This window comes from Geospiza fortis, unplaced genomic scaffold, assembly GCF_000277835.1.
Source record: "Geospiza fortis unplaced genomic scaffold, GeoFor_1.0 scaffold97, whole genome shotgun sequence".
Classification (NCBI taxonomy): Eukaryota; Metazoa; Chordata; class Aves; order Passeriformes; family Thraupidae; genus Geospiza; species Geospiza fortis.
Genome location: NW_005054343.1, coordinates 1,677,021 through 1,688,238, shown reverse-complemented (window position 1 = coordinate 1,688,238; position 11,218 = coordinate 1,677,021). Strand labels below are relative to the sequence as shown.

The 11,218-nt window shown below is 37.6% G+C and overlaps 1 protein-coding gene across 1 annotated transcript in view; it reads right to left on the bottom strand.

The window, feature by feature from the left end:
• Positions 1–297: 297 nt before the first annotated feature.
• The window catches only part of PLA2G15 (phospholipase A2 group XV), a 16,253-nt gene continuing 5,332 nt past the window's right edge, over positions 298–11,218 (bottom strand). Inside the window, exons 2-6 of the mRNA XM_005422798.2 lie at positions 7,183–7,339; positions 5,702–5,820; positions 4,191–4,289; positions 3,552–3,776; positions 298–822 (exon numbers count right to left, since the gene is read on the bottom strand). Of these exons, the coding sequence (XP_005422855.1) occupies positions 311–822; positions 3,552–3,776; positions 4,191–4,289; positions 5,702–5,820; positions 7,183–7,339 (1,112 nt within the window). The 3' untranslated portion in view covers positions 298–310. The remainder of the gene's footprint in view (positions 823–3,551; positions 3,777–4,190; positions 4,290–5,701; positions 5,821–7,182; positions 7,340–11,218) is intronic.

Below are 11,218 nucleotides of genomic sequence, written 5' to 3'. Positions count from 1 at the left end.
CTATGACTCCATGTGGCATGTGCAAGGGGCTGCACAGTCTCCAAATGAGTCTGTATGACCATTGGACATAACACCAGAGGCACCAAAATGCATATTTGACAAAACTTTCAGAATGTGAAAATACCATGAAACATCATGAACACAAATCAGAGACAAACAATCATTTAGAATACCAAGCAACTTGAAAACAACCTTTTAAAAAAGCAAAATAAATAATTCAAATATCTAAATATCAAGGGATTAAAAGGCATTTCCCCATATTTAAGGGAAGGCATCACAGGTGAGGAAAATAACTATCAACACAAGGTTATCACAAATCAAAGAGCAGCTTTTTCACATAGGAGATAGTAGTTTCATTGGACAGCATTTGAATGTGCTCGTTTCCTGCAAGTTCAAGCATCACCACTTCCTGTTCTTGCCTGTGCGCCCACTTTCTACATTGCAAGGCACTCTGTAAGTTCACTGTGCCATCCCCATCACTGTAGAAGATCTTGGGCTCTCTGTCAGGGAAGCTCTCATAGTGGAAGGAGTCAGGGGTTTCCACGCCTGTGCCGTAGAGGCAGTGGATGCGCACGCCGGGCGGGGTCATGGCGTACACCAGGGGCTCCGTGTCCTGCCTCATCAGCCAGCCATCCTCAAAGTTAATGTCCCTGTAGAACTTCCAGTAATCCCTCAGTGTGTAGTTGGCTGTGGGGGTGCTCACAAACACCTTGTCTGGAGGCCACGTGTAGTTGTAGGGGAGCATCCAACTCGTGGAAACTGCTGATCTCTGCTGGTCTCTGATCTTGAGGGAACTGATAACAGGGATTCTGTTGTTGTCACCTTAGGGGAAAAAAGTGGAATTTCATTATCCAGAAAGCAAGACATCAATCTTGATCAGCAGCAATTACTAGCACTCATGGTGATAACATGAATAAGTTTGTTCCCCTGGCTTACAGCAACAATCTGAAAAGTTTTTCCTCATTTATGATTACCTTATAAATTAACTTCTGCAAACTGACTTCTAATAACTTCGAAGATTTAAACAGGAGTTCATGAATGACTGAAGTAAATGGCTTAAACACATAACTAAAGGATAATTTATATGCACCTTCCTCCATATTTTAACAGTTGTTCTTCCCCCTTTGCAAAATCAAAAACTGCTTAATAAATACAGTGATTACTTAAAAAACCACACCCTGAGACAAACATGAGTTTATACTCCTTGTTTTTTTCATTATCACAGTGGCTTGTCACACCTCAATTCTTTCATCAGCTGAACTTTGAATTCAATTTTCCATTATATCCAGGTGGTTACAGCATGTAGTGGTCCAGGTCAACCATGCCATATAAAATGAAATGCTGCAACTTAAACCACTCTTCCTGAAAAATATACTTTGGTGCTATTTCAGTTCCATGGGGTGGCACTATTGCTTCAGCAAGGAGACACAAAACACAGTAATGCCATCTTTAGGAGGACTATATGGAGACATTGCTAGTCTGAAATAGATAAACTCCAATGCAGAGCAAGAATCACAAAGGTCCCTAAAAATGGGTCTCATGATACTGTGTGGTGTAACAACTTCACTGTGCACTCCCACTGCTAAGTTACTGAATACTGCTTGGCAGTTTTCAGCAAAGAAAGCCCAAGTTCTGAACTGAACAATGAAAGGAATGTGTACAAGATTTTTTCCAGCAGAATAATCAAACACAGAACCTGACTATCCCAGCCTTCTCTTACAGAACTCTTACAAAGTACTTCTCAAATCCTTTACTTTTCTTGTAAGTGAAGAAGTACAGGATGGCCAACATCACATTTAAGTTAGCAGACACATCAAAACCTTAAGTGTAAGGAAGACACTGCTAACATTTCAACCTTTCAACACATTAAAAAGAGAAACAAACCACAGTGAGCTTTGTGTCTTTGCCCACTACAGTGGGATCAGAAAGATCAAGTAGCTGAAAGTATCACAGAAATCTCCAGAAAACAATTCCACCTGTGTACTGTTTACCACTTCAATAACACAGCTGTGGATTTGACATGAAGTTTCTGGCATCACATATTATAAACAGGAATGGGAGCGGAAAGAATGCATTCATAGAGTGCTTTGTCTTTCCTGATGAAATGCAGTATTTGCCTTTAAAGCAACAATTCTTTAGCATACTAACCCTAATAATTTTTAAACTCTTAAAGAGAGTTTGGACTAATGCAGTCCAAGGGCTGATGGTGGTGTTTTACTACAGATATTTGAGACATTGATATTTGTACATTCTGATATTATGTTTGCCCACATTATTTTCCCACATGATTCTTAAATTTCTGCTCCAGAACATAGAAGTTTAATACAACAGATACATGGATTAAAATATGACTGACTATATTTTAGTAGAAATTTAGCTATTCATTATGCATTAGTAGAATTAGCCCCTTTGCTTGAGATGCATTATAAAGTGCAGACAAGGTATGAAGAACAAAAGTTTAATCCAACAGAGATATGGGACTATGGAATATAATTGTGTAATTTTATGAGGGTGATATTAACATTTTCAGTTCTTGCCATTTCTGTAGCAAGCAAATACATCAGACAAAGCCTGTAGGAAAAGGGAAATAAATTTTTACAGTGACATTTCAACAGCTTTAATAATGTGTAAATTGGATGTTTGTATCAAATCAAGTTTTCTAATTAGCAATGGAGTAGTGCAGTACTGTTCAGAATCAAATGCCTTTGCTAAGCAAAGTATTCTTTGCTCTGTCCATGCATGGCTGACTCTTGCTGTGTGTTTTGCATTTTGATGAAGTCTAGTTTTTGATGTCAGCTTTGATTAGGAAGAAGACAGTGGATATCCAAAGCTAACAAGTCAGAAACATGATACAAAACCAAGCCAGAAACATCAAGAACTAAATGTCAAAGCACATGATGTAATTATGGTATCACATGATGGGTAAGTGAACATTTTCCATCAGTCATTTTCAGTTACTTAGTGAAGTATATTATGCTGCTTTATTCAATTTTTTTTTTTGTTTTTTAGTCTCTGGCATATCCAGTGTGCTAAATCCAAGACCTCAAAGATTCACTTTCCTAATCTGTAGAGTTACAATTTTCACCTGACATTTACACTGTGGACACCAGTTCACCACCATCTCTACAAATTTCCTTTAATGTTAACCTCAAGCAGCTGTGTGATCTTTAATCAAAGGAAACTGCTGAACGCTCTGGAGTCCTTGGTAGCTTTGCAATACTGAACAGCAATCAGGCTGGTGGCAGAAGGGACAGAAAGGGAAGGCATCAGGCCAAACAGCAGACAACACAACAATCTGCTGAAAAAAGGTCAGGAGAGGTCAAGAAGGGAGAAAGCTCACAGTTACAGGATGTGAGAAATCTTAGTCCACCCCCACAAACATGAAAAATAACTGCTGGGTTGCAAGGCTTGAAACATCAAGTTGTTATCACTTACAAAGAAGTATTTTTCCCTTCATGGTACCTTAAACTCTCATCCTGCAGTCCTACAGTCAGAGCCTCGTTAGCACTGTGCGCTACACACAGCACAGGGCAAAGCCTCAAATTACCTACCTGAGGCCAGCACACGCAGAGTTTTGGCCACTCCCCCCCACGGAGCACCTAATGACACATAATCCTTGATGTACTTGTCCTTCCAATCCTGAGGCTGGTGGTTCAGGAAGTAGAGGGTGTACATGTTCCCCATGCTGTGGGCAATCAGCACAACAGGGCTCCCATACTGCTCATACAGCAACTCGATCATCTTGCGAAGTGCCACAAAATAGTCTTCATTCTCATCTAAAATATACACATTACACAGTAAGAGTTATTAATTGTGAATGCTGAGCTTTAAAAACAAATAAGCCTTTAAATAATGATGTTGAACTGTCTGCAGAATTAATAATGCAGACCTCAGAAATTCCAATATTGAATGGGAGGGGTGGGGATTTTGTGCGGATGTACCTTGCTGAAATGGATTTTTTCTGTTGTTTTGTTCTGGTTTTAAGCAAGTTTTAAGTAGCAACTTGGTTAAAAAAGAAAAAAAAAACGAAAGCACAACACCAAGCTAGCATTTGTATCCAGGAGTACCCTGGCCCCGAGAACTAAACAAAATTAAGTTTTTAGATTGTGAAGGATGGGAGAAATTATTCAATACATTATTTGCTGGCTAGGAGAGTCAAAATTTTATTAAAGTAACAGTGTATTATTTACTTGGTGCCTTTCTCCAGTCATAAGGTGCTCCTCTTACATCTTCATCACGTTTGTAGCCCCAATCTACTAAACTCTGCACCAACATATAAAAGTAACTTCCTGTAAATATCAGATAAGAGAGAAACAGAAGAGCAACAAGGTTAGCGTGAGAAGCAGCTGTCAGCCACTACTGCAAAACAAGGTTCCAGAGGCAGTATCTGTGACACCATATGTACCCACTAAACCTGCAGTTTGCCTTTAACAATCTAGAAAGCTGCATGCATATTAAACAAAATGAGTTATGCTCACTATCCCCCAAAATCGAGAGAATATCACCACTAAAACTTCTTACTAGATGGCTGACCTCTCAAACCTTTTGGCAGCCAAATGTAGCATACAGAAAGTTCATAAATTTTACTCAGCAGAGGAAAGTTTACCCTTGAACTGCAAGATAACAATTTCTGAGGGGTTTTCAGAGTCATAGCTTTTGTTGACTACAAATTAACAACAAGTAGGGAGTAACAGTTGGCCTGGACTTCAACATTTATTCTTGGAAACAAATGCTTATTATATACCCTAGGGCAGAGCTCCAGAAACTACCCTGAACTTTTTTTATCTCTGGAGTAGTGGACTAAGACTTAAGTAATTGAACATAAAGCTGTAATAGCAAAAAGGGAAATAGCTGCAGACTGCATATTGAAAGATGTTACTTAATACAAGGTTTGACACGTGGGATTTAAGTATTACCACTACTAAATGCATCACAACAGTCTACTGAACACCAGAGCCATGTTTAAGTTTTGAGCAGAACCTCACTTGTTAGTCTTGAATCTTTATCATACTGTCTCTCAAGTGGAGAATTGAATCATGGTGTAAGAGTGACCTAGTGATCATTAAGCACATCACTGCCCTTAAAGAACAGATCCATGCTATGCAGCATGTGAAGCTCAGTCCATTACTGACTATTCCACTCCTCCAGTCTTCAGCCACAGTGAACAACTCATAAAAGCTTATCAAACTCAGAGTTTTCTGAAACATGACTTCTACAAAAGCACCAAACAAAAAAACCTGCAAACACATTAATGCAGAAATCTTTTGCAGCACAAATGCAATTATATAATTATTCTGACACCAGCGAAATACAAGGAGCTACACACTGTGGTACCGTATCTCCCCATCCAATTAACTCATTCCTAAGGCCAAAGAACATCATGCTCAGAACTCGTGCGTTTATTTGTTTTGCTTGTCAAGCTTCTGTCACAGAATTTTCTACTCAATGCATCTCATTTTCAGAAAGCATCTGTCCTCAATACGGCTACTCATATTTCATCCACCAAACTTAGATTTGACTAAATACCACGGAATCTTCTTGTCTCAATCAGTCAGGCCACGCAACAAATGAAACAATACAATGCAATGAAAACTCTTAAAAGCCAAGTGATTTGAAATCACATTTCAGGAGCTTGTTGCATAAAGACAAACTAGAAAAACCCTCCAAATGACACAGCACTCCAGACACAGCTTGTACATACCAACGCTCCTTTTACTTGGGTCAAGAAATTCCAAGGAAAACGTCTGCCCAAAGCCTGGCACTCTGATATCCACTCCATCTGGTGGTTCTGTGATCTTACTTGTTCGATTATACACCAGCCTGGGGAGGAGGGGAAGAAAAACAATGAAAAAAGCCATGAAACATGTTTTATTGCCACATGACAACCCTCAATTACACTGGGTCTTACATTCTGAGTGCAGTACAAGGACTTTAAGTGCTGTTATTCAGAAGGAGGAAAAATCCCAACCCAAGCAGACATGATCAGAGTACTCTCATGGCTAAGAGATTATACAGTGCAAACAATTATTTTAATTACTTCAATGCTTCATGGTGCACAATCTAAGACTTTTTGTCTCTGTAAAACTGAGCATATGGAAGTGCAACTGAACTTCATCTTTAAAATATCAGCTTCTTTATATAGTTCTACACCACTTGACTTTGCATCAAGCCACAAAATGGAAAAACTTATAAAGAGCACAGGAATGTGGCAATAGGACAGAAAATACCTATTAAATCAGACATGATAAATATTAACCTACCTAAAAATAATTCATTTCTATTTAACTAGAAACACCCATACCAGCATAAGGGAATACTTTATTTCCTGACTAATGACAACTGGCACCTCAGGAAACATATTGAGGTACTGAGTGTTGTGTAAATACTTTTCAAATCAACTCAGGATGCGAAGAATCTGGAGCATTGAGTCAGGAGTTTATTTCTTTAATCATCTCTGTTATTACAGTTGGGGGTTGGTTTGTTTTTAATACCAAATCAATACAATTGCCATTTCTGAATGCAAGTTTTTGCCCCTAGATGGAGTCTAAGAATCTAAACCAATGCACAAATCTCTTAACAAAAATCTCTCTAATCCATAAGGCACAGGGCAAGACAAAGCAGACTGCTTTACGACAGCTCAGTACATTCATAAAAGAGCAACATGCCAACACAATAGTTTTTAATTGCACCTGCAATTATTTCTTGTTTTCATACATATATTTCTATTATTTTTACAAGAACACTAATAAAACAGATTGGAAATAACATGAAAGTTTTAATTTGGCAATTTTTAAGACTAAAATATTTCAGGTGGAACATCCTGTGCATCAGTTTCTGCCCATTTCCTCTTGTCCTATTGCTTAGCAAAAAAAAAAAAAAGAGCAGAACACCTCCTTGAGATAAAGCCATAGAGTTGTCTAACAAGTGCTCAAACCTACACTGAGTCACTGGTAGAAGAGAAAGGGGAAGAAATTAAGAGAACCTCTGCTCCTCATCAGCAATTACAGCCACTTGAGATGAAACAGAGCTAAATCTTCAGACCCATCCTGTTAGCCTACCCAGCAGAATTCCAAGTCATTCCTCTCACTGGTCTTGAATCAGAAAAGGAATTTAAAGACAGCCATTCTGCATGTCAGCCTATGGAAAGGATGTAACTGCAAAGAGCAACATTCCTCCTCTTACCTGATATTATCAATCCAGCAGTCAATGATGACAGGCAGAAGCAATTCTAGATTCAGCCAGAGTGTAAAATAACTGTCTGTCTTCTTAGAGCAGAGATAGTGCACCACTGATGGCTTATCTAACTTTGCTTCCAACTGATTACCTAAGTCCCCTGGAACTGAAAAATATAAAGAAGCGAGAGATATAAAAAGAAGACAATTAAAGCATATAACATTTTCTATTGCAGTATACACAGCTAAATACTGTAGCCCTTATGTGCATTTTCACTGCACCCAGAGACACCATCAGCTTTTGTAATTCTAAAACTACTACATAAGAAGAAGGTACTACATATACATTTTCCACTGAAAATATAGAAATATTTTCAAAGCTCATTACCTGAAAAACCAACATGTAGAATGATTCTGGATGAACAGCTCCTAACTCCAAAGAGCAGACTATAAAGGAGCATGTAAGGCCACAGGTATGAAAAAAAAAGATTGTCTAGGACATCACCAAACTGATCTGTGTTTTCAAGTACAAACTGAATCTTTCTGAAAGAACTTTTTTTCCAGAGCATCACAACTACACAACTTTGTTCTCTTAAAACAGTTGCCTGCAAACTATCAATTTGACATTAGAAATGTAAGAAGTAAAAAATTGATTTATATTACTTATCTTCCTTTCTTCACACAAGACCAGACTTTTACAACAAAAGACATGGTTGGCTAACAATGTAAAAATGCAGTTTCATCTCTTTTACATTCAGGTTTTGGCAACAACAGTTACTTTTTTTTTCTTTTGGATACCTTACATGAGTAAGACTCGGTGGAAAGGGTCTTGGCTATTTGCACCTTCTTAAGGCACACACTAAATGTCAGTATTCCTTTGACTAAGGTTTATTCTTCATTATTTTTTAAACCCTAGATGGAAACAGGAATATTTTCCCAAATTAGAATTAGTCTTAAGCAAACACTAACAATTTTCAGCACCAAGTTTTCAGAGAAACTTCTTACATTCTGTTATGTTTAGTAATTTTTTCCTCAAGAACTAGAGAGAGAAAAACATTTCAGTAACTGAAAAGTTTTTCTGTATTAGAAAGATTTAGAAGTTAGGCACTTCTTAAGGGTTCCCTCTGCTCCTTTCAGGTCCACAAAGCCCCCTTTTTAGGGTGTGCATGTCAAGGTTTAGTTTTGAAGTTTTTTAATGCAGGTCTACCAATACATTTGTTCCCCCTATCCTCCAGTACACTGTGCAACCAAATCAGTTTGAGTTCTATAATACACTGATACTTAGCAATGGTTTAAGGAAAGAGAGAGTATCATTTAGCAGAATGTCTAATTTAACTGGAAAACCAGATGTGCTTTTAGAAAAAAAGTTATTGCAGAACTGAAAAAGGCCAAAACTTCAGATAACCACATTCTTACAACCTCCAACCACAGCAGGTTATGCTCCACCACGAGATGTACCTCAGGATTTCTTTATTAACTACCTCTACTTTCTCATTAGGTTTTTAGGAGCTTTATTCTTGTCACCTTAAGTGAAACGTTAAAAGGCACAGTAGCTGACCATGGTTTATTTTAGGTCATATTTCAAGGACTCTGATATACTGGAAAGCATAGTAAGGGAGATTTCAGCATTGCATCACACCTTAGAAAGAGTTTACTGAAGTTCAGTCTTGTAACCTCACAAAATCCTACTTAGGAATTGCTTAGAAAACTAAGGCAACAACTTGTTCCAGTCTCATGCCTCTGCCCTATCAGTGCTTTTAATTGGAAAGGGAACAGAATGCAATTCTATTTATATCAATCTTTCATGACTGGCCAGTTTCAGCAGCAGACCTTCCAAGGACAGAACAGGTTGATTTTGTCTTCAGTTTCAATGCAAAACAAAGAAGGGTGACATTTTGTTCTAGCCTAGAATCTCACTTCCTTGGGTAAAAATAAAGTTCTTCCAGCAAAGACACCCTTCAAAGACTTAGACAAACACCTGGGGTATTAGAGTTTGGAGAACTTGCTGAGGTTTACAAACTGCACTCAATCAATCACAAGCACTTCTGCTCAGAGTAAGGAAAACTCACAGCTGAAGAAGTTTCAGATTATAATCAAGATACATCTATCAACAAAGCACTGAAAGCAGGAAACTGTACAAAATCTCACTTGGATTGATCTCAGATTAACTGCAACTCTCATTTAGTTCAGATATTTTATCTTCAAGCTTCTGGAGGATAGAGGCTCTGCTCCTGTGTCCAATTAAGGACACAAGATGAGAAACATGACATACTGGTGTTACTCAAGGGATGATAAGAAACAAGATGAAAAATGGCAATTTTTTTCAATTCTAAAGAGAAGATATCTTTGCACAAGTTCTACCTGTGCAAAGATAAATACTGTAGCTAAAAAATAAATTCTGATGTACAGGTATGATGCCTGTTTGTCTGTAAAGCAGGGATTAACAAAAATGTTTTTGTCATGTTTACATTTCCATATTAACAGTGAAGCTGCTAATCACTATCACTCACAGCTTAGGGCTCTTTTATTTTCTAAAGTATACTTTGCAAACTGAAGTTGCTTTGTGATGAACCTGTGGGAAATAAAATACAAATTTTTGATTTTGAGATTATGGAAAAAAACATGCAAGATCTTCAGCCTTCAACCCAACCAGCTTAACGGTGTTAATGATTTACATTTTGGCTGGAGAACTACTTAGTGGTTTTTTATAAGTAACAGGTTAAAAAATATCACACTGAAGATTAATTCTGTAGGTTAAGGATGTAGCTTTCTAAATTTTCTATGGTGGAATTTGAAAGCAGTAGAAAAACATGTTTCCCTTTGCTTTCAGTCCATACAGAGGATGGACCTGCAGGCAGAGTAATCTGTATGCAATTTTTCTACTCCTCATCTACCAATATCTGCAGCTCCTAAAGCTTTTTGCTGGAAATATTAAAGAGAGTTCTTTAAAGTTCTAAAAGTTCTTTTTAAAGTCTGCAAACTGACCCCAAAATAACTTGTTTGTGAAGTTCTGCAAAACACATCAGCACTAGTTAAGACCGGATGTCCAAGACAAGATCTTCAGCAGTGCCCTGCTTCCCTAATTTGCAGCTGTGTAATTCCTCTGTTGATTTCAGAACTGCAACATTTGGAAAAATTAGATTTCTTATTCAGCAGAAAAATGTGTTTCCATAAGATTTTGTGTTCTATCAGTTCTAGAACATCCTCCTTTTTCACAAAGATGCTAATCCCAACAAAACTCACTCTAATACATCAATAAGCCAAATTCACTTCCAATATTCATAGTATCCTTGGCTAATTTTTTGGTCTCATATGGCCTGACAAAACTAGTGTATCTCCATCTGGGATGTGTTTTTATATAATTAAATTGTAAAGAAAAGCACATTTAGAAATATCATTAGAGTTTAAGACAGGTAACAGACTGTGAATTGCAGTAATTAGCTTTAGGATACATTCCTACTCCTGCCTATCACTATCCTTAAGTCTTAATGACAGATTCACAGTTCCCACCAAGAGACAATAAGCAAATTGCACACTAAAAGTGACTTGCCTTAAGACTGCTCAGATAACAAAGAAAAAAGATCATCCAACAAATGTCCAAATATGAGGATCCTTAGGAAAAAAAAAAGGTACCCATTTAATAACAGGGTGAGGAGCCAGAATATTTTTTCATGCAGGGGAAAAAGAAAAAAAGAGGGCCATCTGTTGGTATTTTTTCATTGCTTTTATCTGAAATGCAAATGCCTTTGGGTATTTATCAACTATTGTAACTTTTTAACCAGTATTATTTCCTCAAATAACTGTCGCCTCTTTGGTTCTATAAATTAGTCTTCCTTCAAAACGAAGCAACTTCCCAGGAAAATTAATTTTAAACTCTGACTACAGGTCCCTGAGAATATCTTGAAGCAGCTCATAGACTCCATGGACTGCCACAGAAAAGGCCTTGTTTAAAATTAGGAACAAGAAAGCAAACAACGTCTCACATGATACTTCCAGATACCTTGGATCACATGAGGCATAAACATTTAAATCACTCCTGACATCTA